The sequence below is a fragment of the Bufo gargarizans genome, chromosome 6, assembly GCF_014858855.1.
Source record: "Bufo gargarizans isolate SCDJY-AF-19 chromosome 6, ASM1485885v1, whole genome shotgun sequence".
NCBI lineage: Eukaryota > Metazoa > Chordata > Amphibia > Anura > Bufonidae > Bufo > Bufo gargarizans.
The window spans coordinates 343,524,683-343,548,651 of NC_058085.1; the positions used below are offsets into that span (position 1 = coordinate 343,524,683).

Genomic DNA, 23,969 nt, shown 5'->3' on the forward strand with positions numbered 1-23,969 from the left:
AGGGACTTTGGCACGAGCGCAAGTCTCGCAGGCTGCCACAAAACCCTCAACCGACTTACGAAGCGCAGGCCACCAGAATCTCCGAGCGATGAGATCCAGTGTGGCTCTTACCCCCGGGTGCCCAGCAAGGACCGTATCGTGGTGTTCTTTAAAAATCTTGTGTCTTAAAGCGAGAGGCACAAACAACCTTCCAGAAGGACAAAGATCAGGAGCCTCTGACTGGGCTGCCTGCACCTCTGCCTCCAATTCAGGAAAAAGAGCAGAGACCACCACACCTTCAGCCAAAATGGGACCCGGGTCTTCAAAATTCCCGCCTCCCGGAAAACAACGTGACAGGGCATCTGCCTTCACATTCTTAACTCCAGGGCGGAACGTGACAACAAAATTAAACCTAGAAAAGAACAACGACCATCTGGCCTGTCTCGGGTTCAGACGCTTGGCTGACTCCAAGTAGGCCAGATTTTTATGGTCAGTAAATACGGTAATAGGGTGTCTGGCTCCCTCTAGCCAATGGCGCCATTCCTCAAAAGCCAACTTGATGGCCAACAATTCCCTATCTCCCACATCGTAATTTCTCTCTGCGGAGGAGAGTTTTCTTGAGAAAAAGGCACACGGTCGCCAATTGGCAGGAGAGGAACCCTGAGACAAGACCACCCCCACACCCACCTCAGAAGCATCAACCTCAACTATGAAGGGTAACGAAACATCAGGTTGCACCAAGATGGGAGCGGAAGCAAAACTCTCCTTGATATCAGAAAAAGCCTTACGCGCCTCTACTGACCAAGAAGAAAAATCTACCCCCTTTCTGGTCATATCAGTGAGTGGTTTAACAATAGAAGAATAATTCAAAATGAACTTCCTGTAATAATTGGCAAAGCCCAAAAAACGCATCAGCGCCTTTTGATTCTCAGGAAGCTCCCACTCAAGCACAGCGCGGACCTTCTCGGGGTCCATGCGAAAACCAGAAGCGGAGAGAAGAAACCCCAGAAATTGAATTTCTGGAACCGCAAACACACATTTTTCCAGTTTCGCATATAATTTATTCTCCCGCAGAATGAGCAAGACCTGACGTAAATGTTCCTTATGAGTTTTGAAATCGGGAGAAAAAATCAAAATGTCATCCAAATACACCAATACAAATTTTCCCATCAAATGATAAAAAATGCTGTTCACGAAATGCTGAAAAACGGCTGGGGCATTCATCAAACCAAAAGGCATAACCAAGTTTTCAAAATGGCCCTCAGGGGTATTGAAGGCCGTCTTCCATTCGTCCCCTTCTCTGACCCTGACCAGGTTGTATGCCCCTCTTAAATCTAATTTGGAAAAGACTTTAGCCCCAACAACCTGGTTAAATAGGTCCGGGATTGTGATATTGTTCAGCTCCCTGAAATCCAGACAAGGTCTTAAAGAACCATCTTTTTTCTTAACAAAGAAAAAACCAGCGGCAACAGGTGACTTCGAGGGTCGTATGTGTCCCTTTCTCAGACTCTCAGAGATATAAGCACGCATAGCGATCCTCTCAGGTTGGGAAAGATTGTATAAACGAGATTTAGGCAGCTTGGCATCTGGGATGAGATTAATAGGGCAATCGTACTCCCTGTGCGGGGGCAAATCCTGAACTCCACTCTCAGAGAAGACATCCGAAAATTCAGAGAGAAAAGATGGTATAGTCTTAGTAGCAACCTCAGAAACAGATGTCATGAGGTAAGTCTCTCTGCAAAAGTCACTCCAACCATTTATTTGCTTCGCTTGCCAATCAATGGTGGGGTTATGCTTAGTGAGCCAGGGCAGCCCCAACACCAGAGGGGTGGGCAAACCGCTAAGGACGAAACATGACACATCCTCAACATGAGCATCACTCACAATCAAATGGATATTGTGAACTATGCCCTTTAATGATTTCTGAGAAAGTGGAGCGGAATCGATAGCAAAAACAGGAATATCCTTTCTCAAAGCGCACACCTGGAAACCATGAGTTATCGCAAATTGATTATCAATGAGATTGACCGCTGCTCCACTATCCACAAAAATCTCACAAAAAATGTTCTTGCTCTCTAGCGCCACCCTAGCCGGCAGGACAAAACGGGAACTACAAGCAAACGGAAAACCTTCAATTTCCGCCTCAACCCTGCCAATAGTAACAGACGGAACATTCTTCAAAGATTTTTTCCTCTTTGTTTCTTTATTATACCCAGAGAACTGCCTGAATCTCCTAGAGGGACAAATATTTGCCAAATGATTAATACCTCCACAACAAAAACAAACCGTCCCATGCGGGCTGAATCTTCTATTGTCAGAAGCAATCAACCCCAGCTGCATGGGCTCCTGCTCAGAAGGGGCTGACAGCGACTGAGACCCCTGCGCACAGAATGGGACCGCTGCACAGTCCTGGGACCGAGTATGACAGGAAGGAGAGATCTCTCCTCTCTCTCTAAGACGCCTGTCAATACGAACGGCCTGAGACATAGCAGAGTCCAAAGAAATAGGCCTTTCATGAAAGGCAAATGCATCTTTCAATCCCTCTGAAAGACCATGGCAAAATTGACTTCGGAGCGCAGCATCATTCCAACCAGTATCAGCTGCCCATCTCCGAAATTCTGAGCAGTATATTTCTGCGGATTGTTTACCCTGGAATAATAGACGTAGTCTAGACTCAGCCAGAGCAATACGATCCGGATCATCATATATCTGACCCAGGGCTAAAAAGAATTCATCCACTGAACGGAGAGGCCGTGCCCCCTCCGGCAGCGAAAAGGCCCAGGACTGAGCGTTACCTCTGAGCAGCGATATAATGATCCCCACCCTCCGTTCCTCATCACCAGAGGAAAGGGGAAGAAGGCGAAAATGTAGTTTGCAAGCCTCAATAAAACGCACAAAATTCTCACTACCCCCGGAGAACGTATCCGGGAGCGAGATCTTAGGCTCAGAACAAGCTCCATGAACGCAAGCTGAACCGGTCACTTGAAGCTGAGAAAAAGTCTTACGGAGGTCAGCTACCTCCAATGAAAGACCCTGGAGGCGTTCAGCCAAAAGTGAAACCGGATCCATGCTTGAGACGGTTTTGGCGGCTTATAATGTCACGGAATGTGTACAGGTAACAAGGCAAAACAACATGCATAAATGACTCGCTGGATCCAACAGCTAAGGAACAAAAAGGGAGACCCCTGCACAAGACCTGGCACTTTCCCTGGCTGCTCAGCCTATGCATAGATCCGAATGGTGGAGGTTTGCATATCCACGTACCTTGACTATATAACCCCTGAGCACCCTACAATAGTGAGGGGACACGACCACCGGCTCCCTACACCAGACACGGAGGGAGTCAGGGTCACCTGGGATCCAGCAAACAGAAAATAACAGATAACAGTTTAACACTTAACTTAGTAGAGGAGAACCAGATGGGCATGCACACACACTCCAGGAAGAAATATAAGCCGCCCAGAAAAGCCTTCTGGGGAAGAATTTAAAGGGAAGCAATTAGTCCAACACATGACAGCTGAGAGAGGCTAAGGAGAGGAGGAGCTGAATACCACAACACAGAAACTCAAAGAGGAGGTTCTGAAAGGCCTCTGTCAGAGCTTCTCAGCTGTCTGGTTGTGACACTCAGATGTCGAGGTCACATTTGACCGCAGCATCTGAGAGATTAAATGCCGCAGATCACAGGCATTAGCTCCAGGTGTCAGCAATGTGAAATAGCAGAAACCTGGCGGCTATGGCACCCACTGCACTTGCGAGCAGGTGCCATCTTTAAAGACCCGACTTCCGCCGTACTATTACAGCAGAGATCAGAAAAGGGTTAAAGGGGTTGTGCAAGAATGGTGGAGTTGGCAGTTTATTCTGTAAAAAGCACACCGAGCTATGGGGACTGGGTATTGCGGATGTGCTAGCGGCCATCTAGCAACTCATGTCCTCAGCTCTATACACAAAATCCCGGTAACAGGTTCCCTTTAAATCTAAATATTTTTTCGCTGTATTCTGTATCCGCAAATCTGTTGATTTACTTGATGGTTAATCTGGAGCTAAGTGACCTGCATGTATAAATGCTTCCATGCATTGCCTTGAATCCATAGTTCGCGTCCATTACATTTCACGGCTCCTGCCGACATCTACCACACCTGCCGTGCCCATGAGTTACGAGCAATCATTTTTCTCTGCGTGCAAATGTTCAAAAATGTATTTTGTTTGTAGCCGATGTGCAGGAAACACTCATCATTTACATGCGCGGGATCATCGCTCTCCTCCAAAATGCACCCGGGTTTCTTGAAATTACTCATATCGCCAATTGGATGAATTATTTCTGATTGCAAAGTGAGAAACGCAGAGCTGAAGAATAAGAAAAGATAAATGAAAAAGCTATTTTTTTTTCTCTTGTGGTTTTTTTTGCGCTGGCATTGTGTTTGAAAAGGGGTGATTTAACATGACCAAGCAGGATATCTTTATGTTATCGCTGCCTAACAGTGTGAGGCCCGGCGTTACCAACCGCACCACGGAGAAATACATCTCCTCTGCCTGTGTCGCCTCGGTACGCTCTGCCACTTCTACTGATTACATCTTGTAGATTGGTTTTTTATATAGTTTTCTTTTATGCACTTAGGCTTTTACAAAGTAAACAACGTGGTGCAAAACCGTACACAAAATATATCAAAATGTATCAAAAGGAAAGGCAGATAAGGGAGAAAAGGATATAATGTATCTAAAAAATTTGACAAATGCAAAATTCCTTAGTGTGCCTCCCTGTGTCTCTCCCACGGACTCCATGCTGGTGGCGCTGCCTCCTCTTCTATCTTCTTCTTCTTGCCCCGCACAGAACGTCCTGATGCAGCTGCGTCAAGACATAGGAACACTGTGAGCATGGTGATGGTGACCCACACAGGGAGAGACACACACACAGGGACACACATACACACAGGGACAGACATACACACAGGGACAGACAAACACAGAGACAGACACACACACACAGGGACAGACACACACACAGGGACAGACACACACACACACACACAGGGACAGACACACACAGGGACAGACACACACACACACACACACACAGGGACAGACACACACAGGGACAGACATAAACACAGGGACAGACAAACACAGAGACAGACACACACACACAGGGACAGACACACACACACAGGGACAGACACACACACACACAGGGACAGACACACACAGGGACAGACACACACACACACACACACACACAGGGACAGACACACACAGGGACAGACACACACACACACAGGGACAGACACACACACAGGGACAGACACACAGGCCTCACCACACTCCAGTCAGGCTCCTCTCCATACAGGAACACACAGGGTCACTAGTGGGGGAAGCAGGGTCACTAGGGGGGGGACAGGGGGAGGGGGGAGCCCGGTCACTAGTGAGGTGACAGAAGGAGGGGAAGCAAGGAGGAGCAGGGTCACTAGTGGGGGGAGCAGGGTCACTAGTGAGGTGACAAGAGGAGGGGGGAGCAGGGTCACTAGGGGGGACAGGAGGAGGGGGAGCAGGGTTACTAGTGGGGGGAGCAGGGTCACTAGTGAGGTGACAAGAGGAGGGGGAGCAGGGTCCCTAGGGGGGACAGGAGGAGGGGGAGCAGGGTTACTAGTGAGGTGACAGGAGGAGGGGGAGCCGGGTCACTGGGGGGGGCAGGAGGAGGGGGAGCAGGGTCATTGGGGGGGGGACAGGAGGAGGGGGAGCAGGGTCACTGGGGGGGACAGGAGGAGGGGGAGCAGGGTCATTGGGGGGGGACAGGAGGAGGGGGAGCAGGGTCACTGGGGGGGCAGGAGGAGGGGGAGCAGGGTCACTGGGGGGGACAGGAGGAGGGGGAGCCGGGTCACTAGTGGGGTGACAGGAGGAGGGGAAGCAGGGGGAGCAGGGTCACTAGTGGGGGGAGCAGGGTCACAAGTGGGGGCAGCAGGGTCACTAGTGAGGTGACAAGAGGAGGGGGGAGCAGGGTCACTAGGGGGGGCTGGAGGAGGGGGAGCAGGGTCACTAGGGGGGACAAGAGGAGGGGGGCAGGGTCATTAGGGGGGACAGGAGGAGGGGGGAGCAGATTCACTAGTGGGGTGACAGGAGGAGGGGGGAGTAGGGCCACTTGGTGGGGACAGAAGGAGGGGGAGAAGGGTCACTAGTGAGGTGACAGGAGGGGGGAGAAGGGTCACTAGTGGGGTGACAGGAGGAGGGGGGAGCAGGGTTACTAGTGGGGTGACAGGAGGAGGGGGGAGAAGGGTCACTAGTGGGGTGACAGGAGGGGGAAGAAGGGTCACTAGTGGGGTGACAGGAGGAGGGGGGAGAAGGGTCACTAGTGAGGTGACAGGAGGAGGGGGGAGCAGGGTCACTAGTGGTGTGACATGAGGAGGGGGGAGCAGGGTCACTAGTGGGGTGACAGGAGGAGGGGGGAGAAGGGTCACTAGTGGGGTGACATGAGGAGGGGGGAGCAGGGTCACTAGTGGGGTGACAGGAGGAGGGGGAGCAGGGTTACTAGTGGAGTGACAGGAGGAGGGGGGAGAAGGGTCACTAGTGGGGTGACATGAGGAGGGGGGAGAAGGGTCACTAGTGGGGTGACAGGAGGAGGGGGGAGCAGGGCTATTAGTGGGGTGACAGGAGGAGGGAGAAGGGTCACTAGTGGGGTGACAGGAGGAGGGGGGAGCAGGGTTACTAGTGGGGTGACAGGAGGAGGGGGGAGAAGGGTCACTAGTGGGGTGACATGAGGAGGGGGGAGCAGGGTCACTAGTGGGGTGACAGGAGGAGGGGGAGCAGGGTTACTAGTGGAGTGACAGGAGGAGGGGGGAGAAGGGTCACTAGTGGGGTGACAGGAGGAGGGGGAGCAGGGTTACTAGTGGAGTGACAGGAGGAGGGGGGAGAAGGGTCACTAGTGAGGTGACAGGAGGGGGGAGAAGGGTCACTAGTGGGGTGACAGGAGGAGGGGGGAGCAGGGTTACTAGTGGGGTGACAGGAGGAGGGGGGAGAAGGGTCACTAGTGGGGTGACAGGAGGGGGAAGAAGGGTCACTAGTGGGGTGACAGGAGGAGGGGGGAGAAGGGTCACTAGTGAGGTGACAGGAGGAGGGGGGAGCAGGGTCACTAGTGGTGTGACATGAGGAGGGGGGAGCAGGGTCACTAGTGGGGTGACAGGAGGAGGGGGAGCAGGGTTACTAGTGGAGTGACAGGAGGAGGGGGGAGAAGGGTCACTAGTGGGGTGACATGAGGAGGGGGGAGAAGGGTCACTAGTGGGGTGACAGGAGGAGGGGGGAGCAGGGCTATTAGTGGGGTGACAGGAGGAGGGGGAGCAGGGTTATTAGTGGGGTGACAGGAGGAAGGGGGAGCAGAGAACTGTGAGACTGGACGGAACTATGATTGGGGGAAGGGGGAATCACTTACTTGAAGATTGACAGGTCGGGCTTTTCCTGCCACAACAACACAGCCGGGGGGCCACAGGCCCAGGGTCAGCTTTTCTCTCAGACAAGTCCAGTCACATGAGTCCGTGGCTCCCCAGGGTCCTTGGGCAGCGCGCCCTGCTCTCCACTACAGGGCCGCCGCACGCAGGATCGCGTCTTTGCGGCGGCCCTGTTATTCCTCCTGGACGCGCCGGGGCGTCATCTCGCGAGACGCGAGATTTCCTGTGAACGCGCGCACACAGGCGCGCGCGTTCACAGGAACTGCAGGTAAACTAGCTGATCTACAGCCTGCCAGCGGCGATCGTTCGCTGGCAGGCTGTAGATGCGATTTTTTAACCCCTAAAAGGTATATTAGACGCTGTTTTAATAACAGCGTCTAATATACCTGCTACCTGGTCCTCTGGTGGTCCCTTTTGCTTGGATCGACCACCAGAGGACACAGGTAGCTCTGTAAAGTAGCACCAAGCACCACACTACACTACACCCCTCCTGGTCACTTATTAACCCCTGATCACCCCATATAGACTCCCTGATCACCCCCCTGTCATTGATCACCCCCCTGTCATTGATCACCCCCCTGTAAGGCTCCATTCAGACATCCGTATGTGTTTTACGGATCCAAGGATCCATGGATCGGATCCGCAAAACACATATGGACATCTGAATGGAGCCTTACAGGGGGGTGATCAATAACAGGGGGGTGATCACCCCATATACACTCCCTGATCACCCCCCTGTCATTGATCACCCCCCTGTAAGGCTCCATTCAGACGTCCATATGTGTTTTGCAGATCCGATCCATGGATCCGTGGATCCGTAAAACACATACGGACCTCTGAATGGAGCCTTACAGGGGGGTGATCAATGACAGGGGGGTGATCAGGGAGTCTATATGGGGTGATAACCACCCTGTCATTGATCACCCCCCTGTAAGGCTCCATTCAGACGTCCGTATGTGTTTTGCGGATCCGTGAATCTGCAAAACACGGACACCGCGGATCCGCAAAACACATGCGGACGTCTGAATGGAGCCTTACAAGGGGGTGATCAATGACAGGGTGGTGATCAATGACAGGGTGGTGATCACCCCATATACAGGTCCTTCTCAGAAAATTAGCATATTGTGATAAAGTTCATTATTGTCTGTAATGTACTGATAAACATTAGACTTTCATGTATTTTAGATTCATTACACACCAACTGAAGTAGTTCAAGCCTTTTATTGTTTTAATATTGATGATTTTGGCATACAGCTCATGAAAACCCAAATTTCCTATCTAAAAAAATTAGCATATTTCATCCGACCAATAAAAGAAAAGTGTTTTTAATACAAAAAAAGTCAACCTTCAAATAATTATGTTCAGTTATGCCCTCAATACTTGGTCGGGAATCCTTTTGCAGAAATGACTGCTTCAATGCGGCGTGGCATGGAGGCAATCAGCCTGTGGCACTGCTGAGGTGTTATGGAGGCCCAGGATGCTTCAATAGCGGCCTTAAGCTCATCCAGAGTGTTGGGTCTTGCGTCTGTCAACTTTCTCTTCCCAATATCCCACAGATTCTCTATGGGGTTCAGGTCAGGAGAGTTGGCAGGCCAATTGAGCACAGTAATACCATGGTCAGTAAACCATTTACCAGTGGTTTTGGCACTGTGAGCAGGTGCCAGGTCGTGCTGAAAAATGAAATCTTCATCTCCATAAAGCTTTTCAGCAGATGGAAGCATGAAGTGCTCCAAAATCTCCTGATAGCGGCTGCATTGACCCTGCCCTTGATAAAACACAGTGGACCAACACCAGCAGCTGACATGGCACCCCAGACCATCACTGACTGTGGGTACTTGACACTGGACTTCAGGCATTTTGGCATTTCCCTCTCCCCAGTCTTCCTCCAGACTCTGGCACCTTGATTTCCGAATGACATGCAACAGTCCTGTGCTGCTTCTCTGTAGCCCAGGTCAGGCGCTTCTGCCGCTGTTTCTGGTTCAAAAGTGGCTTGACCTGGGGAATGCGGCACCTGTAGCCCATTTCCTGCACACGCCTGTACACGGTGGCTCTGGATGCTTCTACTCCAGACTCAGTCCACTGCTTCCGCAGGTCTCCCAAGGTCTGGAATCGGTCCTTCTCCACAATCTTCCTCAGGGTCCGGTCACCTCTTCTCGTTGTGCAGCGTTTTCTGACACACTTTTTCCTTCCCACAGACTTCCCACTGAGGTGCCTTGATACAGCACTCTGGGAACAGCCTATTCGTTCAGAAATTTCTTTCTGTGTCTTACCCTCTTGCTTGAGGGTGTCAATGATGGCCTTCTGGACAGCAGTCAGGTCGGCAGTCTTACCCATGATTGTGGTTTTGAGTAATGAACCAGGCTGGGAGTTTTTAAAAGCCTCAGGAATCTTTTGCAGGTGTTTAGAGTTAATTAGTTGATTCAGATGATTAGGTTAATAGCTCGTTTAGAGAACCTTTTCATGATATGCTAATTTTTTGAGATAGGAATTTTGGGTTTTCATGAGCTGTATGCCAAAATCATCAATATTAAAACAATAAAAGGCTTGAACTACTTCAGTTGGTGTGTAATGAATCTAAAATATATGAAAGTCTAATGTTTATCAGTACATTACAGAAAATAATGAACTTTATCACAGTATGCTAATTTTTTTAGAAGGACCTGTAGACTCCCTGATCACCCCCCTGTCATTGATTACCCCCCTGTAAGGCTCCATTCAGACATTTTTTTGGCACAAGTTAGCGGAAATTGATTTTTTTTTTTTGTTTTTTCTTACAAAGTCTCATATTCCACTAACTTGTGTCAAAAAAGAAAATCTCACATGAACTCACCATACCCCTCACGGAATCCAAATGCGTAAAAATTTTTAGACATTTATATTCCAGACTTCTTCTCACGCTTTAGGGCCCCTAAAATGCCAGGACAGTATAAATACCCCACATGTGACCCCATTTCGTAAAGAAGACACCCCAAAGTATTCGCTGAGGGGCATACTGAGTCCATGAAAGATTGAACTTTTTGTCCCAAGTTAGCGAAAAGGAGACTTTGTGAGAAAAAAACAAAAAAAATGCAATTTCCGCTAACTTGTGCCCAAAAAAAAAATCTTATATGAACTCGCCATGCCCCTCATTGAATACCTTGGGGTGTCTTCTTTCCAAAATGGGGTCATATGTGGGGTATTTATACTGCCCTGGCATTTTAGGGGCCCTAAAGCGTGAGATGAAGTCTGGGATCCAAATGTCTAAAAATGCCCTCCTAAAGGGAATTTGGGCCCCTTTTGCGCATCTAGGCTGCAAAAAAGTGTCACACATGTGGTATCGCCGTACACAGGAGAAGTAGAGCAATGTGTTTTGGGGTGTCTTTTTACATATACCCATGCTGGGTGAGAGAAATATCTCTCTATAATGACAGCTTTGTATAGAAAAATGGGAAAAGTTGACTTTTAGAGAGATATTTCTCTCACCCAGCATGGGTATATGTAAAAATACACCCCAAAACACATTGCCCTACTTCTTCTGAGTACAGCGATACCACATGTGTGACACTTTTTTGCAGCCTAGGTGCGCAAAGGGGCCCACATTCCAAAGAGCACCTTTAGGATTTCACAGGGCATTTTTTACACATTTTGATTTCAAACTACTTCTCACGCATTAGGGCCCCTAAAATGCCAGGGCAGTATAACTACCCCACAAGTGACACCATTTTGGAAAGAAGACACCCCAAGGTATTCCGTGGGGGGCATGGCAAGTTCCTAGAATTTTTTATTTTTGTCACAAGTTAGCGGAAAATGATGTTTTTTTTTGTTTTTGTTTTCTTACAAAGTTTCATATTCCACTAACGTGTGACAACAAATAAAAACTTCCATGAACTCACTATGCCCATCATGAAATACCCTGGGGTGTCTTCTTTCCAAAATGGGGTCACTTGTGGGGTAGTTATACTGCCCTGGCATTTTAGGGGCCCTAATGCGTGAGAAGTAGTCTGGAATCAAAATGTGTAAAAAATTCCCTGTGAAATCCTAAAGGTGCTCTTTGGAATGTGGGCCCCTTTGCCCACCTAGGGTGCAAAAAAGTGTCACACATGTGGTATCGCCGTACTCAGGAGAAGTTGGGCAATGTGTTTTGGGGTGTCATTTTACATATACCCATGCTGGGTGAGAGAAATATCTCGGCAAAAGACAACTTTTCCCATTTTTTTATACAAAGTTGGCATTTGACCGAGATATTTATCTCACCCAGCATGGGTATATGTAAAATGACACCCCAAAATACTTCTCACGCATTAGGGCCCCTAAAATGCCAGGGCAGTATAACTACCCCACAAGTGACCCCATTTTGGAAAGAAGACACCCCAGGGTATTTCGTGATGGGCATAGTGAGTTCATGGAAGTTTTTATTTTTTGTCACAAGTTAGTGGAATATGAGCCTTTGTAAGGAAAAAAATAAATAAATAAAAAATCATCATTTTCCGCTAACTTGTGACAAAAAAATAAAAAGTTCTATGAACTCACTATGCCCATCAGCAAATACCTTAGAGTGTCTACTTTCCGAAATGGGGTCATTTTTGGGATTTTCTACTGTCTGGGCATTGTAGAACCTCAGGAAACATGACAGGTGCTCAGAAAGTCAGAGCTGCTTCAAAAAGCGGAAATTCATATTTTTGTACCATAGTTTGTAAACGCTATAACTTTTACCCAAACCATTTTTTTTTTACCCAAACATTTTTTTTTATCAAAGACATGTAGAACAATAAATTTAGAGAAAAATGTATATATAGATGTCATTTAAAAAATAATAATTTACAACTGAAAGGTAAAAATGTCATTTCTTTGCAAAAATTTCGGTAAATTTGATTAATAACAAAAAAAGTAAAAATGTCAGCAGCAATGAAATACCACCAAATGAAAGATCTATTAGTGAGAAGAAAAGGAGGTAAAATTCATTTGGGTGGTAAGTTGCATGACCGAGCAATAAACGGTGAAAGTAGTGTAGTGCAGAATTGTAAAAAGTGGTCTGGTCATTAAGAGTGTTTAAGTTAGGGGAGCTGAGGTGGTTAATACAGCCATTTCCGGAAGCCAGTCCCTCCTCCTTCCAGCTCGTGCCGGCTTCCCCTGCCTGACCCGACCTGTATCGCCAATACCCAACCAATAACAAAGCTCCTTGCTGTAAGGAGCTTTGTTATTGGTTATTTCAGGCACAGGCAGCAACACTGCTCTGATGAATGTGGGGGACTTTTTCCAGGGAGTAAAATGTATTATTTAGTAAAAGCAGTGGCGTGCCTAGGTTGTTTGGCACCCGGGGTGGGTCCTTTCTCTGGCCCCCCCCCCCCCCCCAATACTTTTAAAAAATTGTACCCCCTCACAGTAGTATTGCCCTCATTGTACAACCTTCACAGTAGTTTTGTACAGATGTGTGCCCCCTAACAGTCGTTATGCCCACATTGTGCCCCCTTAAAGTCCTTATCCCTTCATTGTGCCCGTTTCATAGTAATTATGCCCTCTCTGTGGACCTTTCACAGTAGTAATGCCCTATCTGTGCCCTTTCACAGTTGTAATGCCCTCTTTGTGCCCCCCTCACAGTGATAATCCCCATTGTGCATCCTTCACAGTAATAATGCCCCTTAATAGTAGTAATGCCCATTGTCCCCTTCACAGTAATAATAACCATTGTGCCCCCTTAATAGTAATCATGCCCATTGTGCCCCCTTAATAGTAATAATGCCCATTGTGCCCCTTCACAGTAATAATGCTCATTGTGCCCCTTCACAGTAATAATGTCCATTGTGCCCCCTTCACAGTAATAATGCCCTCTGTGCCCCCTTCATAGTAGTATTGCCCTCTTTGTACCCTTCAGAGTAGTAATGCCCATTGTGCCCCCCATAGTAGAAATGCCCATTGTGCCCCCTTCACATTAGCAATGCCATTGTGCCCCCTCTAGTGTAGAAATGCCATTGTGCCCCTTCACATTAGCAATGCCCATTGTGCCCCCTCCAGCGTAGAAATGCCCATTGTGCCCCTTCACATTAGATATGTCCATTGTGCCCCCTCCAGAGTAGAAATGCCCATTGTGCCCCCTTCACATTAGCAATGACCATTGTGCCCCCTCTGTGTACCCTTCAGAGTAGTAATGCCCATTGTGCCCCTTCATAGAAGAAATGCCCATTGCGCCCATTTCACATTAGCAATGCCATTGTGCCCCCTCCAGAAAAGAAATGCCCATTGTGCCCCCTCCAGAGTAGAAATGCCCATTGTGCCCCATTCACATTAGCAATGACCATTGTGCCCCCTCTGTGTACCTTTCGGAGTAGTAATACCCATTGTGCCCCCTTCATAGAAGAAATGCCCATTGTGCCCCCTTCACATTAGCAATGCCATTGTGCCCCCTCCAGAAAAGAAATGCCCATTGTGCCCCCTCCAAAGTAGAAATGCCCATTGTGCCCCCTTCACATTGCCAATGTCCATTGTGCCCCCTCCAGAGTAAAAATGCCCATTGTGCCCCTTCACATTAGCAATGACCATTGTGCCCCCTCTGTGTTAAAAAAAACAAAACAAAACAAAACAGTAACTACTCCCCTTGTCCCGTTTCTGAAGCTCACAGTCCTCTCTCCCCTGCAGGCACAGATCACTCTGCAGCACTGTGTGGGCGGAGCTTATGCAGATTTCTGGGCTACTGGCTCCGCCCACACAGGCCGGCAGCGCGATCCATGCCTGTAGGCTGAATGGTGGAGCGGGGAGAAGTGTTCCTGCTCTACCATTCCGAGCGCCGCCAGCCTGAAGGAGGGGAGGAACACGGGAAGCTGAGCGGGGAGTGACAGGACCCAGCTCCCTGCACTCCAGCAATGAGCGCTTCCATCTGTATTGATGGAAGCGCGCATTGCTTCTGGCACCCCCGTGAGAGACGGCACCCGTGGAGGACCGCCCCCATGCCCCCCCTCCCCCCTTAGTACGCCACTGAGTAAAAGTTATTGCGACCTCTGGCTGCAGGAGTGAGTGGGCCCTTGGTCCATGCCAGAGTGCCCGAATAGTCAGTCCGCCCCTGGGCTATATACACCTTCAGGGGCAATTTTTTTTTCTATGAGTGCATTTTGCTCATTTTGGGCTAAAAACTTTTTTAAATTGGTCTTTATTAAAAATATTCAGCCGTTCTGTCACAAAGGGTTAACTGTCTAGATGTTAGAATCATACTTTCACTTTCACTATGATGCTGGTCATCTAATAAAACGTATCTTTAACTTCATCTTTAGCTCAAAAACACTTAAGGTGGATTTACACGTAGCAATAATTGACCATCTAAATGTGCCGCCGATCACCCAATGAACGAGTGAAATGTTTGTTCTGTTCATCAGGTGATCCTGTCGTTTATGCAGGCACCACCGATCATGGCTTCTGGGCAACAGATGGTGCTGTCCAAACAGCGATCTGCTGGCCAGAAATAATGATTCTGTATGGGGACAAGGTATCGCTATAGCAATACCTCATCCTCATACTGTGAAGGAGATCGCTGCATATAAATGCAGCTGTCTCCTTCACTGAGCAAGCAGTCGACTGTCGGGAAGGAATGCTTCTGTCACGGCTGAGGATGGGGGAAACCCTCAGCCGTGCGATGCCAGATGCTGTAGTGGCTACTCGGCCATGAGAACAGGATAGGGAGCAGGTCACCTCCTCACGCATCCCTAACCTGACCCTAACTCCTACCTGCATGGGCCGACCTTGATGGTAGGAGGACCCATGCGCAGGAACCTCGGAGCCCTGACTTACCCTCCGCAGGTCCCTGAGCTAGGAGCTGGGTAAGACGACCTACTCCTCCTAGATACGGAGGAGCAGGAGTCTCAATGGCCAAGCTGTTGGGAAAAGGGGAACACAGACAGCTTTACGGGAATGGCAGGCGAACTAGAAGTTCCACCAACCTGCCACAGCCTTGCTGACTGGATCCCTGAGCAAACAGGAATCCAGAACCGTAAGCTGCACCAAAACACACATAAGAAGGTCCCAACAGAACATAACATACAACATCAACACACAGAAGACATATACATAAAGACAATATCTTTATGACCAAAGGGGTGGCTCTCACTGGCAGGTAATATGCACAGGAGGCTGCTCCAGCCAAGCATGACTGAAGCAACCTACTGAGCCATGCCAAACACCAAGGCTATATAGGCCAAGAAGCCACACCCCACAGTCGGACACACCCAGTGACCTTACACACACACACTGGGAAGGGAGTTAACCCTTCCAGCACCACAGAAGGGAAACATCAAATAGGAAAAGTGTCCAACAGTAGCAACACACTGTGGTTGTTGCCGCTGGCAACGACATGGGTGGCAACCGTGTCCTGGGAGATAGCCCGGAGGCCGGGACACTGCCACCACATGTACAGACAGCCAAACGTTGTCACGGGCAACCACAGTGCAGGAAGAGTGTCAGTGCACACCATACATACTACACAGAGTGCACACAGACCTACAACACAGTGAACACAATACCCACACCTAACATAGAGGTTGCTAGGTGCAACCGCATGCACAGCAGGAAAGCTGCCACATACATACTGTTGCCAGCGGCAACCACAGGTGAGGCAAATACCACAGCCCTCACCTGTGAATGACAACCAAACTAAACCGCTGACAACCGCATGCGGTTCAGGAGTCACGGTCATGGCCATGGCCGTGACAGCTTCCTTTCCGAAAAACGGCTGCTCCATCGGCGTGTGTAAACCCGCCTTTTTTTAAGACACATTCTTATCTGTAAGATAAGAATTGAGCTATGATAAGTGTTTATAAGAGATCAAAGATAAGACAGAACATCAAAAAATTTAGAGCCTCCAACTAGAGAATCTCAAGGCTGTACAGAGAAAGGGGCTCAACAATTTTAATAGGGACCAATTGAAAAAAAGATTTTTAGCTCAAAATGAGTACAATGCAATAATAATAATAAAAATGCCCCCAAAGGTGTCCATAGCTTTAATTAATTTTCTGCTGTGGAAGGTAGTTTTCACCCTTTTCCCTCCCTAGTCCCCTAATAAATCCCACATTCTGGGGTATAACATGTCAGGACAAGACAGTATAGGGTGTAATCGGGGTACAGACAGGGGTAGGTTCCAGTTCAGTGGTTCTTTGTGGGGTGCCTCACAGAGAGAGGTATCTACTGTAGGTGACATCGTAGAGTGAAGTGGCCACTGCTGTATCTAACACCCTCCCCCTCTCCCACCCTACCCCCATTCCTACTTTTTCTTGTTTTATCAACCTCACCATGAGATTGATATGGTGGGTGCATATTTCTGTAGTATCCCGCAGCTTTGGAGTTATTGCTTCGTTTTAGTATTGTTTATTAAAAGTTAACTTTTATAACTGTGTACCATGTGATCCATACACACTAGATGCACCTGCAAGATTTGGAAGGGTTCTTCTGTTTTTTTTTTCGTTTTTGCCACGGTCAAATAAAAGCCTAGAGATAGCTAAAAAATAAAAAAACTGGGGAACATGATAAATTATGATGCCCATACTAACCACTGGGCTCCCATGGTCAAATCAGTGTCCAACTATGTACAGCAAGCACCCAAGTCTAATGTTGGGTTACACATGGGTACCCCCAAACAGGATCCCAAAAGAAAGCTGATTCTAATCACCCACCCCCCACCTAATAAATCCTTTGGAGTGTCTGAGGTTATGCTTTTTACTCTCCTGGCCTTTTTCATCTTTCATTCCTTTCAGCAGTTTCGGTCAGTGATTCTCTGCTGAAAATACTGTTATCTGGCGACACTTTATTAGTTCTGCCAGAAGCGGTGACTTTTATACCCAGCATTACGCTGTTATCATGCCGGTGGCGGTCTTCCCAGCCTACTTTCTAATCTCCGCTATTAAATATGAATACAGCCTCAAATATTTTCTTTCTCTTTCATGAAATTAAATATTTTCCGAATTCTTACAAGTTACATTATGTGTGTGATGCCACTGTATTGTGTAAAACCACCTGAGCGGCTGAACCTACGCAGAAGCCATAGGTTTCCAGCTTTCGCTCATCCGGGTTCTGGGAGGATTTTTTATTTCTATGTCATTTTTACATATTAAGATGACAGATATTGTAGATATTTTAGAAATGATGAATGTTTTTTTTTGTTTTTTTTTAACCCTCTGGTGCAGGAGTTGCACTATATAAAGGGGCTCCATCACAGCTTGTATCATCCAAAGATGCCCCCATAACAGTGTGTCAGCCATTGTTGTCCTCATCACAGCATGTAGCATTCACATGTTTCCCCACAATAGTAAACATTATCTAAAAATACCCATAACAGTGTGTCATCCTCCGATGCCCCCAAAAGTGTGTGAGCCACAGATGACCCTATACTAGTGTGTCACTTACAGATACCCCCATACCAATGTGTCAGCGACAGATGCCCCTATACTAGTGTGTCAGCCACAGATGCTCCCATACCAATGTATCAACTACAGATGCTCCCATACCAATGTGTCACCCTCAGATGCCCCAAAAAGTGTGTGAGCCACAGATGCCCTGGTACCAATGTGTCAGCCACAGATGCCACCATACCAATGCATCAACTACAGATGCCCCATATCAATGTATCAGCCACAGATACCCTCATAACACTGTTAGCTGCTGATGCCCCCATACCAATGTGTCATCCACAGATGCCCCATACCAATTTGTTAGCGACAGATGCCCCTATACTAATGTGTCAGCCACAGATGCCCCATACCAATGTATCAGCCACAGATGCTCCCATACCAATGTATCAGCCACAGATGCTCCCATACCAATGTATCAGCCACAGATACCCTCATAACACTGTTAGCTGCTGATGCCCCCATACCAATGTGTCATCCACAGATGCCCCATACCAATTTGTTAGCGACAGATGCCCCTATACTAATGTGTCAGCCACAGATGCCCCATACCAATGTATCAGCCACAGATGCTCCCATAACAAAGTATCAGCCACAGATGCCCCCATTCCATTATGTCAGCCACAGATGCCACCATAACAATGTGTCAGACACAGATGCCCCTATATCATTGTCAGCCACAGATGCCACCATACCATTGTGTCAGCCACAGATGCCCCTGTACCAATGTATCAGCCACAGATGCCCCATAACAAAGTATCAGCCACAGATGCCCCCATTCCATTGTGTCAGCCACAGATGCCCCCATAACAATGTGTCAGCCACAGATGCCCCTATATCATTGTCAGACCAGATGCCCATAAAGCAATGTACCCAACAAGAGAGGAGCCACGCTTTTGTTTTGTTTGGCATCCTAGGCCAATAAGACCATGAGAGACACATAAAGAACATACAGTTCCTACTTAAAGGGGTCTGTCTTCGTTACCCATTTCCTTTTAATGACTCCTATTTGTTAACTGGACTAATCTTGGCACCACGGTCCTGCTTCTGACCAGCCTGTGCCACCCAAGTGATGTCCTAGTGCTCAGTAAATGCAGGTATCTGTGAATACAAGCCATGGCATCAGGGTGAGGGATGCGGGGGGTGATGTCCGGGTTTGGGACAGATGCTTCATTTCTCAACCAGGTTTGGTGGCTGCCAACATGTTTTCAGTGTGATTCATGATGAGTCCAGACGGATAAAGCTTGGGTCGTAGCCGTTCCTATTACACAGAGAACGGCTTCTTCCTTGACAGGGGGATTTTTGTCAGTTATCGAGCACAAGGTCAAACGTTTCATCGCCCCTTTAAGGATGGTCAGAAAGAATGTCCTGCCTGTCCTGAATGACCTTCATGTAACGAGACGATGACCGCAACACAACCTCATAGTTCACTGGTACATATAATATGGAACTGTCCAGTGGTCATGTCCAGGGGTCGGTCATGTTGGGGGGTGTAGTCCTCTATGTACAGAGTATAATAGAATTGTATTATGGTCATGTCCAGGGGTCAGTCATAGCTACCGGGCTATTCAATTAAATGTATATATTGTATAGCACCACCTGCCATTTGTTCTTTTTCTTATTTCTCTGTTCCCTTCACTAAGATGGCCGCACATGCTCAGTTCCATCCTTTAACTGCCCCCTGAGCTGCGATAGGGGGAGAGCTGGATCAGAAAGGACACACCCCTGAGTTGTGATAGGGAGAGAGCTGCAGCAGAAAGGACACACCCCTGAGCTGTGATAGGGAGAGAGATGGAACAGAAAGAACATGCCCCCTGAGCTGTGATAGGGAGAGAGCTGCAGCAGAAAGGACACACCCCTGAGCTGTGATAGGGAGAGAGATGGAACAGAAAGAACATGCCCCCTGAGCTGTGATAGGGAGAGAGCTGCAGCAGAAAGGACACACCCCTGAGCTGTGATAGGGAGAGAGATGAAACAGAAAGAACATGCCCCCTGAGCTGTGATAGGGAGAGAGCTGCAGCAGAAAGGACATGGCTCTGAGCTGTGGTAGGGAGAGAGATGGAGCAGAAAGGACACACCCCTGAGCTGTGATAGGGAGAGAGCTGGAGCAGAAAGAATACACACCCCTGAGCTGTGATAGAGAGAGAACTTCAGCAGAAAGGACACATCCCTGAGCTGTGATAGGGAGAGATCTGAAGCAGAAAGGACATGCCCCCATGAGCTGCAGCAGAAAGGATGCTGCCAACTTGATATAAATGTAGCAGAACAATGAATGGGGAGATCTCTGGATCCATGTGAGGTACAGGGCTGGTTCTAGCTTTGTTAGAAAGAGATCGTCATGTGCTATATGATGTCTGATTTTCAGTTTTTACATGGAATAACCCTTTTAAGGAAACGTTGACTACCCCATTTTAAGACTTTTCTCTGAATTTCGTTGCAGGAATGTACAAACCCTTGCTGCAATGCCAGCACGTGCCTTCTCTACCCGGGAGCCCTGTGCGCTCATGGACTCTGCTGTGAAGACTGCAAGGTGATTTTCTTTACAGCCTTACATTTAAACATGCGCCTTTATGGTTTAGAAGAAAAATGTAAAGTTATGCATCCAATGAAAATGGGTAATATAGACAAATAGCAGTAAATTTAAAGGAAAACTCTACTTTGGAGAGAGCAATGAGAGGTTTAATACCTTGGTAAAATGAGTTACATGACGTTGCACTCACGTTTACGGCTAAATGCTGAACTGTTTCTCCTTTTCCTGACATAGGTTCAGTGCCCTTTCCGGCAGCCACCACTAGGGGGAGTTTGGTGCAAAGAAATGATTTAACGCTCCCATTGATATCAATAGTAGCTATATAAATTCCTGTGCACGGAGCTCCTCCCAGTGGTGGCTGCAGGAAGCCAGTTTTATAATATACTATAAAGGGAAGATTTCTCTATGTATTTACCTCCATTTTACACTGTTCACAATGATCACCATCATTATAATGCACTGGTTTATACATTTCTCACAAATCTGGGGAGTTATAGTTCACATTTTGCATTGCTAATGTGATGCACGCATGCTGGGTAAATGGGGCAGGGAAGGAGGGCCCATACTAAGTGGGACCCCATGAGATCTATGGACGCCCCTTGTTGAATACAATAAAGATGTTTGCGATCTAACAAAGCTGAACGTCACGAATCGCTGGTGTGTGTATATTTGAACCTGGTTTTTAAATCAATACTACCACTGAGTTTTCATGTTATAAATTTTACGGCGTTCATTTTTTGGTATAAATAACATAATATCTTTATTCTCTGGGTCAGTACGATTACATTGATACCTAATACATATAGTTTTTTTTAACCTTTTCTGTCATTTTTATTTCTTGTTACGGCATTCACCGTAGGGGATAATTTACATGACATTTATATAGTGCGAGTCGTTACGGATGCGGCAATACCAAACATGAAAAAAAAGCATATTTTTTATTTAGTGGAATTTTTTTTTTTTTATAAATGTATTTTTATTTTTTTTACCACTTAGTAGTCCCACAAGGGGACTATAACTGACAACATTTTGATTGATTTTAAAATACAATGCACTATCCCCATAGTGGATTGCATTTTAATGTCAGTGTTATACTGACATTGATCATAAGGCTGCGCCAGAGAGTCACAGCCTCCTGGAAAATACTCAAGGCTGGCGTGGGGCCTATATCAGACCCCAGCCAGACTTTACACACATGCGATCACGGGCTACCAGTGGGAAACAGAGGGAGTCCGCTTCCTCTGTCAGAGCTGTACATGTGGCGGGCGCAGCCTAGGGCATCTTAGTGACTGCCATAAAATGGAGTATGGGTGGTCACTAAGGGGCTAAAAGCAGGATGTCAATTTATTTTGCTGATTTCCAACGTGGATTTTACCCTTTGCATTGCATAGCTACAGCAAAATTTGCAGCAAATTCGTGTTTAAGGCTGCTTTCACACCTGCAGCAGGGCGTTGCGGCCGGCAGGTCCACCTGACAATGAAAGGAATCGGCCGATTTTTGGCATATTTGCTGGGTGGGGACGGATCGCTTCCAGTATAGTCAATACGGTCCATCGGGGCGGCGGCAGTATCTGGCAATTCCGGATCCAGAGAACTCCGGCAGACTGTTCTCTATCGGAACAGCCTACAGGAGGTTCTGCCGCAGGTGTGAAACTGGCCTAACTAGTCACAGATTTTTGTGCCGCAAATGACATCCTATGTGGACCCAGGTGTCCTAAATGTTTATTTCATTCTTCTTTATGTTTTAGACTGTGTTCACACCACATTTACCAGTCATGTCCATAGGGCACCACTTACCCAACGGTTGCCAAAACGGTGTTGTTTTGTCTTGTGTTTATCCAATATGTGATGCTACAGAGGCAACTAGTCAAAAATATATATATATATGTTTTTTAACATAGGAACCTATGGAACACGTATTGCGCTCTATGTTTTCTATGGGAAATATTCCCAACGTATCTCTGACAGAAGGCTCAAATCCCAGCGTTCCATGGCAGGCAGATGATAGCGGGATGAGTAAAACCGACGTAGATCCAACACGTCAAGTCATTTCTTTATCAGATTCCATTTCGGCCATCTACAGAATTACGTTTCTCCCGCATCGATCTCTCCTCCGCAGATCGTATTCCCTCTGTCACTTTAATCTTATTTACTGGCGAGAACGTGGGAAGACTTATATTCATGACAGACAAATAAACCCCTAATGAAGTTGAGGCCTATTGCATCTGCTTCCAGGTCTGCTTATTCTTCATCCTCCTTCCCGGTGACTAATAAACACACAAATCGCCCCGGGACATCAGCATCGTGTTGCACTTACATGGCATGAACTGTAAAGTATTGAATATCTGGTGGGCGGAAGGGGTTGAACTTGTATCAGATTATAGAAGAAAAAAGAAATTCTGATATTTTGGTTCTGAAACTGCGCCAGTCTTATCATTAGGCTGTGTCTGGTATTGCAGCTCACATTCAAGTTATAGTCAACCATTCACTTCAATGGTTCTGCAAAAAAAACCATGACTCTATGTGCATTCCATTTCCGTGTGTCCGTTCCACAAAAAAGGTAGAACATGTCCTATTTTCGTCCATTTCACGGGCAAGAATAGGCATTGTTACAATGGATCCGCAAAAAAAATGGATGCAATACAGATGTCACACGGATGTCGTCCGTATTTTTTGCAGATCTGTGTTTTGCAGACCGCAAAATACATACGGTCGTGTGCATGAGCCCTTAGACAAGGGTTTCTCAACTCCAGTCCTCGGGACCCACCTACCGGTCAGAATTTGAGAATATCCCACAGAATGAATTCCTGTGGTAAGTCCTGATGCATGGACACTAATTATTTCACCTGCTCAATACTAAGGAAATCCTGAAAACATGACTGGTAGGTGGGTCCCGAGGACGGGAGTTGAGAAACCCTGCCTTAGACAAAGCCATCATAGCCATGTTGGATCCATTTTCAGATGGCTCTTGATAAAGCTTATTGACTTCGGGGTTCTGTTGCCTTTGACAGTCAGACTAGATCTTCAGATTGTGCTGATCTTGCCATCAAAAATACCAAAACCCCTGACAGAATGGCAAAAGGGCCATTGTGAATAAAGGCTAACTCTGGCCACACGCCACAGTTGACCAAACCTGCCAATTTTGGATTGGCCAATGATCTCATGTGTATTGGGGCCTCCCAACTCTCGACCAATGGTAGATTTCAGTAGGAAAGAGGGATTGGGGTGTGTTGGGTTTAAACATGGTAGATGATTGGCTTATTCTTCGCTTCCCATGTCAATTTACAGGCTAATATGGTTCAGGTTTCTAAGAAAGGTTTGATATAATATGAGGAATATTAGTCAAGTCAGTAGAATGTCTGCCTGCCATGTGTGCAAGTAGGTTGTCTCGAAATGTACTATAAAACTATATAATCCAGTTGTAACGCATTAGATGTGAACCCACTGTGTCACTGAACAGTACTTTGGGCTCTTCCTAAGGGCTTGATTTGAGTGCCCCCCTTGGTTTTTACCCTATCACCCCTATACAGGGATCTGGACTCCGCTGCAGTGCGACCATTAGGCTGCTTGAAGTAGCCTCCATTTAGTGACATCTAACCCAGACAGGCCAAGAGACACCAATGTTGTGCATCAATGGGGACGGGAAGAATCGTAGCCAGAAGACATGGTG

General features: G+C 47.3%; 1 protein-coding gene across 1 annotated transcript in view; it reads left to right on the plus strand.

Annotated features, from left to right (window-relative positions):
- ADAM12 (ADAM metallopeptidase domain 12) overlaps positions 1-23,969 on the plus strand; it is a 676,627-nt gene that overhangs the window by 548,281 nt on the left and 104,377 nt on the right. Inside the window, exon 14 of the mRNA XM_044298620.1 lies at positions 20,211-20,300. Coding sequence (XP_044154555.1) covers positions 20,211-20,300 — 90 coding nt within the window. The remainder of the gene's footprint in view (positions 1-20,210; positions 20,301-23,969) is intronic.